The following is a 22824-nucleotide window of genomic DNA, read 5'->3' as shown; positions in this document are numbered from 1 at the left end:
GCCAGCTGATAAAATCCAGCTAGGCCGACTTTGGAATGCAGAAAAAGGGTCTTTTGGAAACAAGTGTTGAGGAAGGAACCTCATTTTAAACTGAAAAGATAAAAATAAATATAAATATTCTTTGGTGCAATGAATGATACTCTACTTCCAACTTCTAAAGACTGGCAAATATATGGAAATTCTGGCATAATTGATTTTTGTTTCCAATTGGATACTTTTTTTAAAACAGGGAGGCAGAAAAAGATTGAATGATCAAATAGAAAAAGCAGTCAAAACAAACTAGCGCATGCAAGGAGCTCTAAAAAGAGTGAAATACATTCTGAGCTACCACAATGCCCTACTTCTGAATGAAAAAATACTCAGTCAAACAGAAAAATGGAAATGCTTTCATTATCATTAGAAATGCCTAAGAAATATGAAGTGAAATTTAAAAAAATCCTCAATTTTTGCATATTTCTATTTTAGCAGAAATATAAACCTGGTCAAGTTTTTGCAAAATGTTTGCATTAAAGTCATAATTATATTCCCCCAAAAGACTTGCCAAATTGTTCTTAGTGTTTTGTTTTTCCTAATTTAACATGTTGGGGAACTGCTGTAAAAACAGGTTGTAAAAGTACTTCAACATAGTTGAGCATGAGGTATCAAGCTGTACAATAACACTTTTTTTTTTTAATATATAATTGAAAAAGCAGTGTAAAGCACAAGAATAAGAGCCAGTCCTCACCTGGCATACACAGTGGGATGGAGAGAGATGAACACTTACACCGTATAGGAAGCCCTGGATGGTGCAGAGCAGAATAGCTGAAGGCAGGATCCCGTGCACATTTCCGTGTGGGAAAGCAGCTGTATGGGCCCACGGACTCGGTGTGCAGCAGTCAGTAGCTGCGCCCAGGCTAGCTAGGCAGGGACGGGATCACCCTAGAGCAAAGTAGCCAGGCCAGTTGGCCATAGGTCCAGACACACTTGGCGCACTGTGTTTGCATAACCTGGCCAAGAAAGCTGATGAATTTATTGTGAATGGACTGTGCTAAGAGCTGGGCACACCTGGGTCACAGTACCAAGGCAGCGGACCTTGATCTTCAGCCCACCTACAGGACAGAGGTCAGGCTAGTAGCAGTGGACCTGGAGACCCCGATGCACTACTAGAGAGGTGCATATGCATATGCCTCTGTTAAAAGAAAAATCCTTAATACCAAATCTGATCTTGAAATAGTGCTACTCCTGCTGACTTCTTTCTCATCTCCAACATTTCCCTCCCTTCCCTTCCCTTTCCTTCTTCAGTAGAACAAATAAATGCACTTAGTCTTTATCCTTGGGTCCTACAGAGTGAAAATCATTCTCATGCAGTATTCTGTATTACATATTGCAGTAAGAGTCAGCACCAGGATGTATCAAAGTTCAGAATAGCAATGACTTCCATAATCCCCAAGTTAAACTGGCATTAAATTGTGTAGGCATTTTGGCAAAAGTCTGTGCCAAATTGGGATAATTTCACCTCCAAAGCACTGAAACTTTTTTTTTTTTTTTTTTGGCCAGAAGCAAGAATATGCTAAACACAACCCTGCTCCTCTAAATCTCCCAACGAAGCAGCAGAGCCAAGGCTGAGCAGAGTCTTGTGGTCTGTGTGGTCTTCCTCTCAGCTTAAGGAACAAATCTAATTATGAAAAATTACAGGAAGCGCAAGACAGCAACACAGGCCATGGTGTCATCCACCACACACTGTCTCCCTTAAGAATATAAAACCCATTAGGTCAGTGATATGACTGTTACTCCATGAATGTGAATGAAATGCAGCACTGCCGTGCGTTCGTGCCTGATTTGCGCTGGGATGGGACAGGATGCCCAGTGTCACGGTTGCAGAGACCCGTGTGCAAACGCAGGACAGCACTGCTCCATCACAGTGCAAGCAGGGAGCAAACAGCCCCACACCACGATGGCATGAAGCGAAGGTCAGCATATCAGAGAAAGTATTGGTGCTTCTCCATCTCTCTTGACTGAAGGGGACACTTGTTAGTGCTGGCATAGGAAAAACAAAAGCAATCCCAGTTACCATCAACATTTTAATACCATTAACATTTTTCATCATTTGAAGCAAACACCGAGAAAAAGGGGATTTCTTAACTGTTGCAGTGAAATCTAGGAGGGTTTTTACCCCACTTCTTGTGTTTTTGCCTACATGTCAGGGATTACAATAAGAAGGGGAACAACAGGGTACCTGAACAACTGGCCACCATGGTGGCTGCTTAAAAAATACTTGATTTCTGCATCCATAAATTGTGTGGCAAGGTCTGAGCTCTGTGGATCGAGGAAGAGACCAATGCCTTGCGTGAGCCATGGATGCGTCAGCACTGCTCAAGGTGAGTCACAGGTGGACCACGCGCGTGGGGCCTCTGTGCTGAACACCGCCATGGTGGGCCCAGTGCCGCGGGGCAGGCAACTGGCACAGGGGGCACAGCCTCGTCGCTGCAGGCACTCATGAGGCACCCGGACCATGCCCATCAGCACGGGAGGGTGGAGGTGTCCCCTGTCCCCCATCAGCCGTCACTCGGCCCCAGGCACTGCTGACTTGCTTGGGGGGATGGACATGTGAGCACCTGCTGCGACCACTGCTGCTCGCAGGACGGAGGAGCAGCCAGGACCACGCACCGCAGCACCCAGTGGAGGAGACAGAGGCTAGAAACTAAGCCTGAACCTTCCCCTCTGAGCCCTGCTTGTCCTCCCAAGCCTAGTCCAGGTGCACACAGGTTTTGGGCAACCACACGGGTGAGCTTAAGTGCCGTGAAGGTAACAAATGACTTCTAACAGATATTTATGTTAACAAGTGCCCCTCAGGGCAAATTATATGCACTTGCGAGGGGATTTCCACAGCTCCAGTGATGCCCAGCTGTTCTTGCACTCCTGTGAGAGAGCTGCTTCCTGGTCCAGAAGCTTTTCTCTTGACAAAACAGCTTGTTGTACCTTTCAATTTTGCCACTTTTTTTACAATCAGCCCAAGCTCTTCAAATTAGGTTTGTCAGACCGGGCTACAGCTCCAGCCTTTTGCTGACAAAGGTTTTCCTGATCTGTAATTCCATTTGTCCTCCCATCATTACATTTTTCATATATATATTTATATATATATATATATATACACACACACATATACGTGTGTGTGTGTATATATATATATATATAAATATGTTATATATTTTTAAAATATGTTGTTGTACAATAAACCAAGGGCTAACTTCAGGTTTTATTCCAGCATATCGCCTCCCTGAAGCACTTTCATTTCCAAATCCTTGCAAATTACATTCTGCAGGACTTAATACACTTTAAGAGGGTGAATTTCATCTTAACGGGTAACATAAAACCCTTCACATTATTTAAACCTTCTTTAGGTGTGCAGGGCAGAAAGCTAAAATCAAAGGGCGGTAACAGTAAGGTGGCTGTGGTAGTGATTCATTTTCAGCTGACATGGAGAGCAGCAGTGAGACACCAGCCGCCAACCTGTGTACAAAGATCTGCCGGTTCTTAACACCCTGCGCATCTGACGCAGAAGAGGCTGTCAATCCACAGCAGCTCAGAGGTTGTGCCTGATTAAACAGGATTGATAYGAGTGAGGTGAAATTCACTCAGATCTCAATTTCTCCTGCACCATCCACATCCCTCTCCTTAACACCACGCTGAAATTAGCCTGACAAGGGCTCCAACAGGGTGCTATTCAGTGTCAGAGCATATTAAGAAGAGTAATGAAGCAGAGAAGGTAATCAAGTTTCTGCTCTGAGCATGTGGCATGCTCTGTTGACACATCTAATCACACGGGGGCCAAACAGAGTTCTGATAAAACTCTAGGACATTATCTGAGTTTTATTAGGAATCACATCCTTACTCACAACAAACTGGGAATTATATTTTGCTCTAATTTGCTCCAATGTAGACAGCAATAAAGGGAATCAGCCTCAGATCCCATTCAAAGAAGCCATGTGTCCTATGCTTACAAGTGGCACAGGGAAGTAGGATGGCAGTCCTGGAGAGTGAGAATTCAGTCTTTTCCCATCTTACGTATGTGGGTGAAAAGGGGGAGGCTGAACAGGGAATAGACAAAGCTGCAATAGGATTAGTTTGTAAATGGTTCTGCATTCCAGCTGAAAAGCACTTACTGTGTCCTTGTGGACCACTAATGGCTTGGAGACCACAGTTAAAGATGCACTGAGGTATGGCATAGAATGGTAAATAGCTCATTATTCTCCCCTTCCAGAGAAAGAGGCGATCAAAGCTTGAAAAGACGTTTCTGTGCTAGGTATTGCTCTGTATTCAATGGGTAAAAGAGTAACAATCTGGCTTAAACCCGGCAACTTCACTAAACACATAAAAAAAACCATCACAACTTCCACCTTCATTGATGAAAAACGTTCAGGTGGCTGAGGAAATTCACTCCGGTTTCATGTAACACAGTATCAAATTAAAAGAGTAAGCCAAATGTATGCATGCCTGTTAATACACTGCAGAAATATCAATGAAGGCAGAAACTCCTCTGACTGATGGTTCACTCCACCTACTAAAAAGGAAAGTCTGAATGTTTGGAAGTTATAAATATTACAGGGGAAATAGCAGAGCAGATTAACTGGCACATGACAGATATATGGTTTACTTCTGAGTAATGAATAGGAAATAGAATTGATTACTCTCCCATCAGCTTTTTAATGATCAGAATTGGCCACAATTTAAGTTAAATATATCAAGTGATGATTTAAGTTACTAAGATTTAGTAAGACAGACATCATATTAAATACTGATTTATTATTAAAACATCTGGAAATTATCAGTTATTCAGCATGCATAATTAATCAGATGTTAAAACCTAATAAGTATTGGGGTTTAAAAAAGTAAGTACAAAATACTAAGCTATCTATAGTCATGATTGATATTAACACTGCAGGGGTTCCAGGCAGGTGTGAAGGATCAGTCCTCCCTCTGATCCCCACTTCCAGCAGTACTGACACTCCTTGCCTTCTGTCCCAAGCAGCTGCCCTAATATTTTGCAACACAACCAGCTCTTCATGTAGTATGGACATTAAACTAAGGGGACATAGAGCCAACTTCTGCAGCAATAAAGGGTTAAAATACCGCTGTTTTATTAGTACTAAAATAATACAATAGTGTAAATGGAGAAGCAGGAGGCTCCCATGAGACCCCAGGAATTGCTGGCTTGTGCAAATTACAACTATTTTATTCTCAATTCTATGAATAGGGCATAAGCTAGCAATTTCTGGCATCCAGTTTCAGACATCCAAGAAGAAGGGAGGAGGGAGGGGAAAACACTGAGAACTTGTGCTAGAAGCTCTTGGGTCTCCCTGTGCTTCAATTTCCCATTTGGAAAATAGAGATGATAGCATTTCTTCACTGTTGTCTTATGGATAAATACACTGTAAGCATGTGAAATACCCAAAAGGCATCAGTACCATAAAAAGTTCCTTGCACAGGGCAAACTCTAATACTGAAGGCATCTACTAATGACACCTTAACCGTTGTACACCTTGCTTTCTTGGCCATTTAAAGCTTAATGCTCATCTGCATTGATGACACTGCTCATGCCCTTCCTATTGAAATAAGAATCCCCTTAGAAGGCTCCTAGCAAAACCTCGGAGAGGCAGGGGCTTGAGCTTCACGCAACTGATGTTTCTGTGACATAGAGATAACAGAAAGTTTATTCTGGTTTGCTGACTTTCACCCTTTGCACCAGGTCCTGGAATCAGGTATTTGTACAGGATTCGCACTTACTTCAAGGGGAACTGTGGASAAGCAGCCAGGAGCTGTGGCTGGATGTGTATATGCACGCTGTGCTTCTGAGGAGCGACCACCCTGGCCCTCCTTCTGAAGGCCCTATCACCTCACCCACAGCTTGCTTAGGCGGGCAAAAAGGCTTGAAATCTGCCACAGTTCTGCTTAACGCTAAAACTACAGCCAGTGCTACCTCCATGACTGGAGTCTATTGTCACTTAGCAATATGGCTCAGGAAGCAGATGCAGATTTGTATTTGTATTTTTATTTGAAAGGAGAAACATTAGATTAAAGTAAAGCATCAGCTACTGCTGACTGTTAGTCTCCACTTAAGTAGCTTCTGTAAAGAGCCAGACCCACGTCAACATAAGTCCCACAAAGAACTAGAGTAAATCATACTGCTGTTTCAACTTGCCATGGTGCCGTAGTGTTTGGGTTTTGTGATACAACATAAACATTAAAAGAGAAAAAAACCTTCACTCTGGTGTAAGCACTGGGGCCTGCTCTTGCCTGGCAGCAAAAGACAAGTGGCTGAGCCAGATGGCTCTCTGCAGCACTGAGCAAAGGAAATAAGAAGAGTGTGTCAGGCACTGGAGATGGGAAGAGTAACGAGTGGGGAACCTCACAGAGTGTGTTGTCTTCAGGCCACATTCAACACAGGGCAACATGAATAATACAAATGAATAAGCATGAGACTTCTGTGAGGGGAACTTGAGGCAGCACATCTTCTTGTGAGAGAAAAATACTCTAACAGTAATTTAGGGCTTGAGCTGGGAAGCAAGTGAGAGCCTGCATCCTGAAGACAAGTTGCTCATGGAGAGGGATTCTTCAATATATTTAAGATGATATTAACAGCAATATAACAGCAGGTCAGGTAAGATCCTGAGGTAGGAGGCAGTGTATATAAGACTCAGTTCAGGTACAACAGGAAAAACTTAAAGCTGAAATGTAACTACCAAAGCACCAGCTGCAAAACCAGATCAAATGAAGAAAAAGGCTGTGAATGATACAAAAATAATAGGGATCAAGAAGCGTGCCTGTTGATTTGAGCCTGGCTCACAATAAAACACAAGCATTAAAAGACAAAGTTCTTCTATCCAAAATCCCAGATCCCTTATAGGGAAAGAGGAGGATAGGAACTGCAGCTCTAGTCCTGTTCTTCTACTTTCAGTGTTCCTAGATTCACTTTGCTTCTTAGAGCACCACTGAAAAGAGAGGACCCAGGAGTTTAACATTACCTTCTTCTCCTTACCTTTATCCTTTACACTCGTATCAGCAGTGACCAGCTCAGGGCATACTCAGACACAATAAGAAGGAGAGCATAAGGCACCTCTTTAGACCTAGTAGTTATTTTCCATTCAGGCACCTCTGAGCTACTGAACTTAGCAGTGACTGATACTAAAGGAGGTCTGTGCCTGAAACACTGCTAGCAACAATGACCCATCACCACATTCAGCTACAGCCTGCGGAAATAGCACTGATAGAAACGTGCCAAGGAGCATTCAAAGATGTAAGGTACAATCAGAGTGGAAGGGAAAAGGGACACAGTGGTCCAGGGGATGCAAGGGAGGTGGGGAAGGAGAAGAAACACAATTTGTAAATACTGACCTGTTTCAAGGTCTCCAGGGCTTGAGGRAACATGTCTTGACTATACTGCAGCTTGCCCACTCGCATGAGCTGGACAGCCCTCAGTGGATGAAAACCAGGATAATACAGTCTGCAGAGAAAAAGGAGAGAAAATGTGTCACTCTGTCAGCTCTCACCTTCACAGTCACTGCCTCTGTGGAGAGCTATTAGGGTGGGACCACAAATGTTACCACAAATGGACCATTCATTGTGAATGTTAATAAGGTACTCAGAGAAAATTAGCTGCACTATCAAGAAGCATGAAATACTGAGGGGAATTAACAAATTATTACTCTCCATTTCAGAGGAATGCCTTTACATTATCCTGTTAGAAAATGATGGGAGGGGGATTATTTCATTTGCTACTGTTGGATAATACAATAGCATTTACTGTACTTAGTGTTGCAAACAGAGGTCGTTCACAATCCCAGTGTCCCCAGAGAGGTATAATTTTAAGAGAAAAATTCAGTAGGGAACCCAGTCCTGGATCCTCCAGGACGAAGGAGGACTGCAGGGAAAGCAGGTATGTAACATCAAGGCCACCATTTCTGAGGGTTTGCTTGCTGCTCCCTGTTGCAGAGAGACCTGGAGCTGTGTGTTCAGGGAAACAGCTCAGACTTGGCTGGTGCACTGAGACAAGGTATCTGTGAGGAAAAACTCCTGTTCTCATTCAGTTAATTTCATAGAAGCAGAAGTTTTCCGTCAATCTCCGTGGAGTTACTTCAGAATTACATTTGTAGAGATGAAAATAGAACTAAGCTCTCTTTTATCTAGGAAGTAGATGGAGTGTAATGTCATTGTTAATTCCTTTCAAGATGCTTGTGAGACATCTGGGTTTTCATGATGATCACTCTTTGGTGCCGAGGTCAGACCTGTCCTTGGCTCACAACACCTGAATCCCACCTAAAGGCCTGAGCCCCAGCTATGGAGAGTGCAGCGTCCCTGATGAGCAACCCAGGGTCTGTGGGAAGCCAGCAACACAACTTGCCTGGAACGACACGAGGTGAAGGGACACGTGGAAGTTAAGTCACCTGCAAAAGACCTTAGATCTTTCCTAACTACACAAACCAAAGAATAAAAGACATGATCAACACGACTCACCAAAGACAACTGTCCTATTTGATCAAATAGCATTTTATTTCCTCCAGTACACCAGTGGTGTACCTGAAGAGCGTTTTAAAAAAATGCAAAATCTGTCCTGAATGCAGGAAGAAGAACCAATAAGCTTCCTAGAAACTACTCTTTGGACACATTTTCTTTATGCTTACTGGTCCCAAATCCACAATCATGGGACTTCACTTCAGGGGAATTACTAATGAATGACTGCACCGTAGTCAGAAAGACACTTAAATCTACATAAATATAACTAAATACATGCTAAAACATTAAATGATTTAAATATGTGCAATATATAGAAGCCTTCTGATAAGCCTGCATGCAAAGGAATGAATTATATTTCTCCTTCATTATTTGTCACTGATGAAAATGCAATCACAAGTAAATACAAGCAATTGTTTAAAAGGCAGTGTATCATGCTCTTCTTCTTATCAAGCTCAAATCAAGACATATAAACATCATGGAAAATGTTTTCACACCTCCAAGCCCCTTTTCTGCTGATCCCATACATTCTCACTGAAGACATACAGAAATACATGGAAAGCATGCCTGGCAGGATCTCAGGAGCAACAGCTCTTGATTGGTCAGAGCTTCTCATGAAGCAACAGAGACCAACTCCTCAGTGCAAAGACTCCATCCTGGACTGCCACAAGCACTAGCTATTCAGCCCACAAGAACTGCAAGACATTCACAGTGACATTTTCAGACATCTTGTGGGATGCAGTCCGAAAAGGTCTGAGAGCCAGTAGACTACCAAGAAGAAGTACGTATCTCAGTCCAAACTGACCGGTCAAGAACTTCAATGATCCAGTTGAACAAACATGGGAAATAATTGGCAGGTTTATTTTTAGGATGATTACATCAATTAACATGGTGCTATCTGCTACCAGTTAAATAGGGAGAAAATGCAATCAGGTAAGTCAGAGATTTTGATGCAAGTTACTGAAGAATGATAGAAATTGCAGAGATAAATTAACTGTGCCATATACACAGGTCCCACCTCCCCTGCAGCCACCTCAGGAATGGCAGCTCACATAGACAAATCCAGACTATGTCTCAGTTAGCTAGTGTGGGGCTTGCTAAACTTCACACAGGTTCATCAGAAAACAGAATGTGCCCCTGCATGCAGACACATCTCTTTCTATAGCATGTACATTCACTTGCAGTCAATAAAGATTTAGGATTATGGTGTATGTGATACCAGAAAAACAGGAGGCAATTTAACAACGTCAGGTACCCAGCCAAGACTACTACCAGCCATAAACTAAGGCATGTGGAGAGTCCTGTCTTCATAAATATTTACAAAGCTGTTTTACTGTGCTGATTTATGTTCTGATCTTATGCATGTATATAGTTACATTTTGTGAGCCTTAAAATTGACATTTGAAACACCTATTTATTATTATTTTCTGGAATAAATATATTAAAATCTATTGGAATACCTTTTGTAAAAGCACATCTATTGAGTGAGTTTATTAGAGAAATTTGGGCAGCTTGCAGCTCTTCTGGGAGACATATAAGTGGGCAAAATGCTGTTGGCTTCTTCCAGGCTTCTCTGTGATTCAGTGTTATGAAAAACTGGCATGGCAAAAAGAACGAAGAAGCAGTGTCAGGTAGTAGTGGGCCAATCTATTATCCCTATGTGTTGCTCTAAACAAAACAAGTGGATAAATTTAAGACTAAGGAAGACATTTACCAGCCAGGGAACTGGTACCTAAAGTCTGTCAACAAGAGACTAAGACAACTACGCAGAAATACATGCTATAAAAAATATTACAGCTTGGGAAGAGTAGGATTTCAATCTGAAAAGGATTTTATGAGATTTACCAAGGCCTGAGAGACAGGAAGGGTAGCAGTAACATCTGAAAACTGAAATAAAGGAAGATTGTTCTGTGTAGTGATGTTTCCAGTCTCTCGGCCCTGGTCAATGCTCAATATTCCACTTGCAAGGAGAGACTAAATAGCATACAGTAACTAACAGGTATGGCTGCACTACAAACAAGAGAACTGGAGGAGGCTGAGAAAGATSTTTAAATTTTGTATCACATCCTCTGCTCATATAAGTCAACAGAACTTTGCTCCAGTCGATGAAAAACGGAGTCCATGTCGTCCATCCCTCCAGCCTGACCAGGTCCCTCTGGATGGCAGCCCTGCCCTCAAGACTATGGATTGGTCCCCCAAATTTGGTGTCATCTACAAACCTGATGAGAGTGCTTTCTGTTGTCTCTTCCAGGTCATTGATAAAGATGTTAAACAGCACTGGTCCCAGGACAGACCCCCACAGCACCCCACTTGTTACCAGCCTCCAAGCCTGGTACCACCAATTAACCAGGGCCCTCTGAGCCCAACCATCCAGTTTTTACCCATCTAGCTCTCCACACGTTGGGACCCTAACAGTCTAACTTGATACACAAATACTGTGGGAAACAGTGTCAGAAGTCTTGCTAAAGTCAAGGTAAATTACATCCACTGCTCTCTTCTTGTCCACAAACCCAGTCATTTTATCATAGAAGGCAATCAGGTTTGTCAGGCATGATTTACAGTTGCTAAATCCATGCTGATCATTCCCAGTCACCACTTTCTGCTCCATGTGCCCAGAAATCTGTTCCAGGAAGACTCGCTCCATGATTTTCCCAAGGGGCTGAAATGAGACTGATGGGCCTGTAGTTTCCCACCTCATCCTTTCGACCTGCTCTGAAGATGGGTGTAACATTTGCCTTTCTCCAGTCATCTGAGACCTCCCCTGATCTCCTTGGCCTTTCAAAGATGGTGGAGAGCAGCCATGCAAGGACATTGGCCAGCTCTCCCAATGCCCTTGCTGGATGCAGCCCAGCAGGTCCTATGGGTTTGTAGGGTTTTTGCTTTCTTGGGCAATCCTTGACTTGAACCTCATCCACAGCTGGTAGTTCTCCTCCTTGAATCCTCTCACAAAGCATGAAGGCCTGGAAGAACTTGCAGGTGAAGACTGAGGCAAAGATGGCATTGCCTATCCTACTAATAAAATCCTCAAATGAAAGATAGTTCCTGGTCTCCAGGTAGTTTGTGCCAGTGTTTCACTACTCCAGGAATCGGCAGTTCCTAAGTTTCATTTGCAAAACAGAAGGATACCAGTTTTCACTTGGCAAAGATATGGCCCATACCTTGTAAAGCAATAGCTGCTTTTAATACAGCATGAAACTGATAGCTCTTATTTTTAATTCAGCCACAATATTTTCTTCAATTAACCCCCAGGGCACTCACCAACCACACATTTTATGAAGAAAAAATTATTTTTCTTTGTTTTATAGATCTATAGCAGCTCTTAGTTTCTTAAAGTAGTCCTTTGTGTTCTCATATATAGAACAATGTAAAAAGGCAACCTTTGACAAATTTTAGTCATGTTCCTTCTATTTCTTAATACCATAGTGCCATTAATTCCACTCAAATTCTCTCCCATTACAGAGTAAATAATCAGAGTTTTTGTGTTTTGCGAGTTAAAACCTAGTATTAAAAAAGAGAATATGTAAAATCACTATCCTTCCCAATGCTTCCTATTTTAAAATAAATAGACCCCTACTATGCCCTGTAAATCAATCTGCAGGGTTAACATTTATACCTCTGCCTTCAGCCTGATATAATTAGAAGCAGGTAGGATTTATAAAACCTGAAATAAGGGTTTAACATGGAAATGTTACAAGACTCTAATGTGGTGACAAGTAAAAGGTGGTGCTATACATGATTGTAAATTGGTTTGCAGTACCTTTTAGTGCAAGTAAATATGACAGCATAAAAGACATAAAGCAGTTTTAGGAGCCCTAGCAACAGAGAAGGAATTAAGAACAGGCTCTTGGGCTTCAGGAAACGTGGTGAGCAGAATGCAAAGGGAACAGTGTCAGCCTCCTGTCAGAAACAGACTAGCTGAAGCTGGTAGAAATATTCACTACAAATAAAGCACCCAATAGGTTCAATCTTATTTTCTCTTTCTGACTTTTTATTGATTTGGGAACTATTCAGTCTTTGAGTACATTCATTAAAGCTGCTCACCGAACAGCACTGTAGGAATCATCTTCGTTTTGTATTATTTGTTTTTCATTATTCAAGGATGTGGCATTCGTCATCTAATTCACATGATGTTTTTCTACTCCTTGACTGGACGATCAATGGGTTTCTAAATATGAGAATTATGAGAAGCATTTTCAGGAGAAATTATTATTTATGCTAAAAAAGTATGAAACATTCAGTATCTATCAACATTTCCAGGGAGGGATCAGCTATTTTATGAATATTCAAACAAATAAGACAGGTAAACTAACTGTGCTAATTTATGGGCTCACAGCCAAAGGGACTGTGCTATGGTTGTTCAGTCTGATCCTCCTACACAGAATTTCACCTAGCTATTTCATCACCAAAACGAGCAATTTGAGGCTGAAATAGTGCATAACCACAATGATCTATTTATAGAATTTGATCTATTGATCTATTTGATCATATAGAATATGACCTATTTATAGAACTATTCTTAAATAGCTTTGTACACAATTTGGTCAATTTTAGTATTTTTTAATATCAACGAGCCCTGCGCAACACTTTTGTCCGGGACGGAACAAGGGTATAGGGTTAGTTTTAGAAGAAGTAGGGAAATGTTACTGATACTGAACTAAATGACTTTGTTTTGTATTTTTAAGTATTAGAACACTAATTGGAACTGTATAATTTCTAAGGGCAATATACCTATACTGACCTATTTATAATCTTTAGGGTTCCCTGTAAAAGCCTTCCAAAGGAATACTGGCCTGGCTGTCATGTTAATAATGTGTTTAGTCTTCAAATTATTCTTAGAACAATACTGTTCTTAAAGTGTTATTCTTACTGGCTTCTCTTTCTCATTCTTTTTTTCTTGTAACAACTCCCTGTTTATCATGGATGATCAGATAAGATTAAAACCATTCAGGCCCTTACAACTTCCCTAATACCCTCTGCCACAACCATGTCATTTTGGAGTAGCAGACTAGATCCTTTGCTTGTGGAAGAGCTGATATATGCCAGCTGCCCTGAAATGTTTATTGTCCATTTTATGTCCACATCACAGTGTCCCACTGTCTGCAAACATTTCAGAATTTGGATCTGTTAAACTGCAGCTCAAAAATCTCCTTTTATCATATTTGTAGCTGATACTGTCCTATTACTAGTTTCAGTAATTTAACTGATGTGATCAAATAAGCAATCACAATTCCTATTCGAATGACTCACAAGAAATGTCAGCTTCCATCTCAAAAATTATTTCTCTCTGGCTTCTGATCATTCTGCCATATTCCTTATGGTGATAATTTATGTTACATTAAAATGGATATCGTTCCAGATGTTGGCTCTGCCAAGATTTGAATGTAAATCACAGAATCACAGAATGACTGAGATTGGAAGGGACCTCTGGAGATCATCTAGTCCAACCCCCCTGCTCAAGCAGGGTCACCTAGAGCACACTGTACAGGATCGCATCCAGGCAGGTTTTGAATATCTCCAGAGAAGGAGACTCCACAACCTCTCKGGGCAACCTCTTCCAGTGCTCTGTCACCCTCACAGTGAAGAAGTTTTTCCTCATGTTCAGATGGAAGCGTCTGTGTTTCAGTTTGTGCCCGTTGCCTCACGTCCTGTCGCTGGGCACCACTGAAAATAATCTGGCTCCATGCTCTTGACACTCTCCCTTCAGATATTTGTATACATTGATAAGATCCCCTCTCAGTCTTCTCTTCTCCAGCCTAAACAGGCCCAGCTGGACTCTCTCCAGCAGTGCCATGTCTCTCTTGTACTGGGGAGTCCAGAATTGGACACAGTACTCCAGATGTGGCCTCACCAGGGCTGAGTAGAGGGGGAGGATCACCTCCCTCCACCTGCTGGCAACACTCTTCCTGATGCAGCCCAGAATGCCATTGGCCTTCTTGGCCACAAGGGCACGTTGCTGCCTCATGCTTAACTTGGTGTCCACCAGCACTCCCAGGTCCTTCTCCGCAGAGCTGCTTTCCAGCAGGTCAACCCCCAGCCTGTACTGGTGCATGGGGTTATTCCTCCCYAGGTGCAGGACCCTGCACTTGCCTTTGTTGAACTYCATGAGGTTCCTCTCYGCCCACCTCTCCAGCCTGTCCAGGTCTCTCTGAATGGCAGCACAGCCCTCTGGTGTATCGGCCACTCCTCCCAGTTTTGTATCRTCAGCAAACCTGCTGAGGGTGCACTCTGTCCCTTCATCCAGGTCATTGATGAAGAAGTTGAACAAGACTGGACCCAGTACTGACCCCTGGGGGACACCGCTAGCTACAGGCCTCCAACTAGACTCTGCACTGCTGATCACAACTCTCTGAGCTCTGCCATTCAGCCAGTTCTCAATCCACCTCACTGTCCACTCATCTAGCCCACACTTCCTGAGCTTCTCTATGAGGATGTTATGGGAGACAGTGTCAAAAGCCTTGCTGAAGTCAAGGTAGACAACATCCACTGCTCTCCCCTCATCTACCCAGCCAGTCATTCCATCATAGAAGGCTATCAGGTTGGTTAAGCAGGATTTCCCCTTGGTGAAGCCATGCTGACTACTCCTGATCACCTTCTTGTCCTCCACATGCTTGGAGATGGCCTCCAGGATGAGCTGCTCCATCACCTTTCCAGGGATGCAGGTGAGGCTGACTGGCCTGTAGTTCCCTGGGTCCTCCTTCTTGCCCTTTTTGAAGACTGGGGTGACATTGGCTTTCTTCCAGGCTTCAGGCATCTCTCCTGTTCTCCATGACCTTTCAAAGATGATGGAGAGTGGCTTAGCAAAGACATCTGCCAGCTCCCTCAGCACTCGTGGGTGCATCCCATCAGGGCCCATGGATTTGTGGGTGTCAAGTTTGCCTAAATAATCTCTAACCCGATCCTCCTTGACCAAGGAAAAGTCTTCCTTTCTCCAGAATTCCTCTCTTGCCTCCAGGATCGGGGGTTCCTGAGGGCTGGCCTGAGCAGTAAAGACTGAAGCAAAGAAGGCATTCAGTAACTCTGCCTTCCCTGCATCCTTCGTCACCAGGGCACCCACCCCATTCAGCAGCAGGCCTACATTTTCCCTAGTCTTCCTCTTGCTACTGATGTATTTGAAGAAGCTCTTCCTGTTGTCCTTGACATCTCTAGCCAGATTTAATTCCAAACGGGCCTTAGCCTTCCTTGTCGCATCCCTGCATAGTCTGACAATGTTCCTATATTCCTCCCAAGTGGCCTGTCCCCCTTTCCACTGTCTGTAGACTTCCTTCTTCTGCTTGAGTTTTGCCAGGAGCTCMTTGCTCATCCACACAGGTCTCCTGCCCCCTTTACTTGACTTCTTACTCATAGGGATGCACTGATCTTGAGCTTGGAGGAGGTGATGCTTGAATATTAACCAGCTCTCTTGAACACCCCTTCTTTCTAGGGCCCTAACCCATGGGATTCCTCCAAGTAGGTCCCTGAAGAGGCCAAAGTTTGCTCTCCTGAAGTCTAGGGTTGCGATCCTACTTAGTGCCCTGCTGCCTCCTCGCAGGATCCTGAACTCCACCWTCTCATGGTCACTGCAGCCWAGGCWGCCCCCGACCTTCACATCTTCAACCAGTCCTTCTTTGTTTGTTAGTCCGAGGTCCAGCAGCACACCTCTCCTTGTTGGCTCCTCCACTGCCTGCTCTGCAGGAACCTCCTGGACTGTTTGTGCCTAGTTGCGTTGCCTCTCCAGCAGATATCAGGGTGGCTGAAGTCCCCCATGAGAACCAGGGCCTGGGATCGTGAGGCTACTTCCAGMTGTCTGTAGAAGGCCTCATCGACTTCCTCTTCCTCATCAGGTGGCCTGTAGTAAACACCCACAACAGTGTCACCCATGCTAGCCTGCCCTTGAATCCTTACCCATAAGCTCTCGACTCGCTCCTCATCCACCCCTAGGCACAGCTCAATACATTCCAGTTGCTCTCTCACATAAAGAGCAACTCCACCACCTYGCYTTCCTGGCCTGTCTTTCCTAAAAAGCACATAGCCATCCATGACAGCATTTTAGTCATGCAAGCTATCCCACCATGTCTGTAACTGCAATGAGATCATGGCCCTGCGACTGCACACAGATCTCTAATTCTTCCTGTTTATTCCCCATGCTGCATGAATTGGTGTACAGGCATTTCAAAGAGGTAATCAAGCATGCAGGTTTCCCAGGAGGGGTGCAAGATGATCCTCCATAGCCATGCTCCATGCGCACTTCCCCAGCTTCATGCACCCACTGGAGGCATCCCAACTTGAGCTGCGTTTTGCTGACTACCCTGTCTCTATAACTCTCCCCTTCTCCCATCTTTCCTAGTTTAAAGCCCTCCTTAGCAGGCTGGCCAACCTGTTGGCAAAGACACACGTATCCCGGTTAGTGAGGTGGATCCCATCTCTCCCCATCAGTTGTCAATCTTCAAACACAGTCCCACGGTCATAGAAACCAAAGCCCTGTTGCCAACACCAGTGGYGCAGCCAGTTGTTAACTGGGAAAATCCATCTCCTTCTCTTCCCATCCTTCCCCCTCACTGGCAGGATTGAGGAGAAAATGACCTGGGCTCCCAGGTCCTTGACCACCATCCCCAGAGCTCTGTAAACTTTAATAAATTGACAAAGTGATATCTACTTCAATTTTCATATTGACTATCCATCTGGCTACCACATTCATTTAAAATCCTGACACTGTCTGTTTGAACTGCCCACTTCAAATGTTTCATCTTCTAGTGTTAAGAGATGTTAAGAAAGAAATGCTTGGTCCAGAATGGAAGTAGGAGAAGATTTTATCTATCTGGATTGTCCCCATGTCCTAGCTGATCTTCAGAATATCTTGTAGCTCTTGTTTTTTTTGTCATGAAGTCACCATCTTTACAGCTTAAGTTGGTAGGATGGATCATTGCAGAAGGGAGGAGCATATTGTCCTAGTTCTTGGATAGCAGAAGAAAAATAGATTAGGGTCAGCAGTCTATTTCAAAGGATTTATAAAAAAGATTAAAAAAATCAAATAGAGTATGTTGGAAGAATGGTAGAAAACACAGGAAGTGTAGGAAAGACAATGAAGAAAGACTGGGAAACCTATCTACAGAGAACATGCATGGGGAAACAACTAAAATACGGAAGGGAAATGTACATGAGAGATACTGTAACTTGTGATGAAGGCCTTGGTGTTCACCTTCTCCTCCAACAGCAAAGCTATGACTAGATGTCAACGCTAAGAAAAATGGCCCACCCTCAGTATGTTACACAGCTCAGAGCGCAAGTACAAGACTGGTTACAGATACAAGCAAAGCCAGTTCAAACACCAGTTTTCTGAGAGTAGATCATGGGCCTACATGCTTGTGCGACCTCTCCTCTTCAGCAGTAGCACCAGAGAGTGACCAGGAAAAACTGAAAAGCACTGCTGGACCCCTTATGTTAGCTGCAGATAATTTTCCTCTACTTGATTTCCTTTCTGCAGGATTCCCACCAATTGCAGAGTAACACACATCTAATTGCCATTAGTGCTAGTAGAAACCTCAGAGAGGTCACACATGCGTGTGTAAGCGCATGCTGGCATAAACCACACAAGGAAGGATGCAACTGATAGTATCGCCATCTTCAGTCCAAAGGGTCATCTCTTCACTTATCAATATCTCAGGCCGCCTCAGAGTTGTGCTGTAATACAAAAGACTGACAAATGGGAGTTAGAGTACTGGTTTAAGCAATGGTATCAAACTTCCTTTTTTTCCCTTTCTATCACATTCTGCATAATTCTCCAGAGACACTGACAGGTGCAGGGCAATGACCATCTCACTTTAGAGAGATTAGAAGGCCAGTTTGCACTACGAGGAATTTTCTTTGGTTTTCAGACAAGATGGTTGAAATGTGGAGACACATAGCCATTTCCTCAGGATAGGTGTGGGTCAGAAAGAATCAAGGCAGCACACCCTTTGGCTGGATTTCTGTCACATTCCACTTCTGAAAGATGAGAGAGTTATCCTATTTTTATTATTTATTTTTGTACACATAGGTCAGTGTTCTAGTAAGCATTTATATATACAGTTATGGGTTCTGAAGTAACTAGTAGTATTTGGGAAAATGATCTTGGAGTTATAATGGATATTTCTATCCACACATCAGCTCTGTGAGTATTATTGGTCAAAAGCGCAAAACAATAGGATTTTTTTTCAGAAAACAAACCATAAAAGTGCTGTAAAAATCCATTGCACCCCCACATCTTGGGTATTGCATGTAATTCCGATCTTGTCATCTCAAAATGATTTAGTAAAAAGGGCAAGTTACAGTCATCCCGTAATAAACAATTTTTTTTCCCTCTCTGCTATTTCCAAATCATAAACTTCCAACTTAGAAAAGGTGGAAGATTCCGAAATAACTAATAGAAACCTTCCTCCTTCTTGACACCTTCCAAATTCTGCTTCTTTCTTATCCAGTTCCTTATCTATCATGTCATTTTCATGCAAATATCCATCCAGAATGACAGTGACTTTGTAATACTCTATTAAGTGGTTTATTGAAGGTTAGCTCTACAGTATTTTCCTTTGTTTAGATTATATTGCCATATCAAAAACACAGTCTTGCATTTTTGGTAATCCTACATTGTTTTTTACAGTATTTTCCATTACTTTAATTTTTCTCCCTTCAAAATTTGCCATAAAGCTTGGAGGTCATGGCCCTCTAGTTCCCCCTTCTAAAGTACAGGCACTATGGTTGTTATTCTTCAATTATTTAGTGTCATCTCTGACTTGAGGATGCTCTTTCAGCACCACTTCTCTTTTGGAAGGGGTGGGTACCATGGTGGGTATCATGTCCGCATCTATTAGTAAAGCTCAAGTGAATTTACTCTGCATCTGTTTGGCAAGATGGTTCTTTTCACTTTTAGACTGTTTAGACTTTTTAGACTGCTGTTCCCTGAGTAAACACCTTCTTCACAGCAACTACTACAGTGGCATTGTGTCTAACAGTAAAGTTTAATGTTAATAGCAATATGGGTGTTAAGAAAAAAGCAAGACAGGGGATCTGCCCTGTTCCCCTCCATCTTCAAATGCAAGTTTCCAGTTTGTCATCCCAACAGCAGGTATCTCACACAACTGCATGTGTAAAGGCATCTGATTCGGTTGGTTAGCTGTTGAACCAATGATATAACCTCACTGTCCTGCCAACCCCAGGATGACTCATCCCCTCTTTTTCAACCATCCAGCAGCCTCCCAGACTCACCTCTCTTATAACTTTGTGTTCTCTCACCCCCAGTGTCGGTACCTTTCAAAATATATCAGGCCTGTGGAAGTAGTATTAACAATAATTACTGAGGTTCTTCTGCACGCCTTGTTACTGGCATGCCTGAACCRGAATGCCATTCCCTGACGTTAGATAAATCATTTGGATATCTGGCCTTACTCCTTCTGTCTTGGTTCTTCCATCTTAAGGTGAGAATATTGACCTACTCGGCAGAGCTGATATGAGCATAAATTCAATAATGCTTGCGAAGAGCTTTGAGAGTCCAATAGAAAAATTCTGTAGAAGTTCAAAATATTTGCACTAATTCTAAACAGAATTATAGATCCTTGGTAAGCYACACAGTTAAAATGTGACGGCTAAACAAGACCATCTGTCTGATCTGGAGAACACAACTTCCATCCAGGCGCTCAGTCAGCTAGAAAATTTCTTGTATGGCCCCAAAGGCATGAGTTTCCTCAGAAATAAAACAATCTGGAAGAAAGGGGTGGAGGTGTTGAGAGGAAAATAGCACTTTTTACAGAAGAAAGGAGACCTGCTATGAACTTTATGAACAGCAGTCATCAGCAATAATCTCTTCTGGGTTGCCTGGAAATGCTGTCTGAATGCAAAGGAAAGATTTTTTCAGGTAACACCACTGTGCCTCTTCATGGCATATAAAAGGTGTGCAATACTTCAACAGATCAAGGCACGCTTGAACTTTCTGTCTATAATTGAAAGTTGTATGTTCACTGAGCAAGCATTTTTCAAGTAAAGCCATGTTATGCTGTACACCTTGATTAATGACTACTTTTGCATCTTGGGAGTACAGGCAAGGGGTAAAAAATTTTTCGGAGAAGACTGCTTGAGTAGGAAATAGATCCATGAAATGAATATTTTAGTTCATACAAAGTAAAGCAGTTCTCAAGATTTCATGCTTTACATGCTGTCTTGTATCAGTAGCCAGTTTAGTCTGTGAGCTACCATCCCTAATGACTAAACCCAACATGTATGATACACATAGCAGAACATCTCAAGACACCTTCCACGGATCTAAACTGATATAATGCCACTGACTGTAATGCTTGAGGCACTGATTGACATAGTTAGATCAGCTTCTGCCAGCACATGGAATACCATGTTTCTAAGAGCTATAAAACAATGCTAATGCCAGCATCACAGAATCAATCCCAAATATCCAGAATATCACTCAAAATGCATAGTATTTTGAATTTTAAAAAATATGTCTCACCTTTTGTTCAAATGCTGCTTTCTTCCTACAGTACTCTCTGGAACAGCAAACACTTATGCCTAAATTTGGCTCAAGATTATTTGTAATCTCAATCCACTGTTTTGTAATCATATATTGTTCTAACAGATTCCAGGGTGTCACAAAATTGGGCCTAGTTGTTATTATCCCACCCAGCATTCTCCAACAGGCATTTTGCATAGCATTCCTCCAAATGAGGTTTCAGATTGAGTTTTTAGATTAGACCTTTTAAGGTTTATGTCTCGACAAGGATGTATTTCCATAGGCAAGATAAGGCATGAACAATTCATTTAAGCTAAAGTGCAATGCATTCAGGGATCTATTGAATATATCTCTTGAGTAAAAATAGAAACAAAGAGTTTGCAGATTGGTCACTGTAAAGGTCTTTGAAAATATGGGGTGCCATATGCAGGAACCCAGTTCCCAAAGACTTAGCTGTTTTTTCTCCATCTTAGTGGCTACTACATAAAAATACATGATAGGTTTGTTGGATAATGTGTTATCAAATCATGGGAACTCCAGTTCTTGTTAGGAGAGCCATCCAACAGGGGGCCACCTCTCAGGACCAGACCACAAGTGCAATGACTACATACAACACTGAAGAATATGGGCATGAGGCCATCAGGAAAAAAAAAAAAAGGAAAAACTGGAAACTGCACAGGAAATTCTGAGGAGTTACTTGACTAGGACCTGACCGATCCAGGCCTTACAATAGTCCTTGCACAGACACTGGCTGAGGCAAAGACACTTTCTGCCCAATCTCCTCTCCCTAGAGGGAGCAGGCCTCTCACTAAAGGCAGCAGGCACCAAGAAAGAACTACAACTGCAATATCATATCTAAGGCACACGAATAAAAGTCTTACAACAGTCTAAAACTACAAAACAGTGAGCAACCACACACTTCTCTCTTAGTGAGAGAATTCACTAAGAGAATTCACTGAGAGAGAACTTTCAATTATGGATGACTGGAGGAAGGGAAATGAGCAAAAGAAACACATGTAGACTCTATCAAATTCTATTTTTTCTATCAAATGTTAGTTGTGGCCCAGTGAGCTAAAGAAAGACTCTGTAATACTTGGCCCACAGTTCTTGATAGACGATTTCTGCACAATGAGACCAGATTCACAGTCCTAGCTCAGAATAATAGTCAGCGCGTTGGGAAGAGCTCCAGGAACCTGTTGTGTAAGTGCAGCAAGGATGCTCGGGTAACCAACCACAGGTCATGCACTACAGCATCATGCTCTCCCCCAGGTTATACCCCCTTTTTTATTAAAACCTTTTGGCATGGTATTTACTATTGGTTTCCCATTACACTTACCAGCTGTGTGCGAAGCAGAACCTCCTGTCTATCTCACAAGCCATTATTTCTAACAGTAAGAAGAAATTCTCTTTTCTCCCTCTTCCCAGCTACTTGTCTTTTATTTTCTTCTTAGTTTTTCTCATCTGATTTTGGTATCTTTCTTTCCCAGTTCATTCTTATCCTTTTTATTTTTTTCTTCTTCTTCTACCATTCTCTGTTGCACTGAGTTGCTTTTTTGCCCTCTGATCTCCTCTGCCATCTTTTTATTCATCATTTTATATTTCTCCCTCTCCCTCATAACCAATGTGTTCTGTCCTGGGGAGGCTGATTGCTCATTTGGCTCCATGCAAGAAACACATCTTTGAAGCAACTGTTAGACCATTAACAATTGTTTCAAAGTAAAGTCCCTATACACACTGAAAATTACAACATGTTAAGACATGCAATTGTGTACTGTGTGTAGACCCCCAGGAAACTACCTATTGATTTATGATGTGTCCATTAATCTGTGCAGCCTAAAGGGCATGTTTCTAAATTGGTAAAGAAGGCAGCC

The 22824-nt window shown here is 42.6% G+C and overlaps 1 protein-coding gene across 2 annotated transcripts in view; it reads right to left on the bottom strand.

Annotated features, from left to right (window-relative positions):
• The window catches only part of SMYD3 (SET and MYND domain containing 3), a 439441-nt gene that overhangs the window by 1820 nt on the left and 414797 nt on the right, over nucleotides 1-22824 (bottom strand). For both annotated transcript variants that reach the window (XM_026082329.1, XM_026082336.1), the window contains one exon: nucleotides 7372-7480. In XM_026082329.1, coding sequence (XP_025938114.1) covers nucleotides 7372-7480 — 109 coding nt within the window. The remainder of the gene's footprint in view (nucleotides 1-7371; nucleotides 7481-22824) is intronic.

Source organism: Apteryx rowi, unplaced genomic scaffold, assembly GCF_003343035.1.
Source record: "Apteryx rowi isolate R43461 unplaced genomic scaffold, aptRow1 scaffold_117, whole genome shotgun sequence".
In the NCBI taxonomy this organism is placed as follows: Eukaryota; Metazoa; Chordata; class Aves; order Apterygiformes; family Apterygidae; genus Apteryx; species Apteryx rowi.
This window is presented reverse-complemented; position numbering and strand designations above follow the sequence as displayed.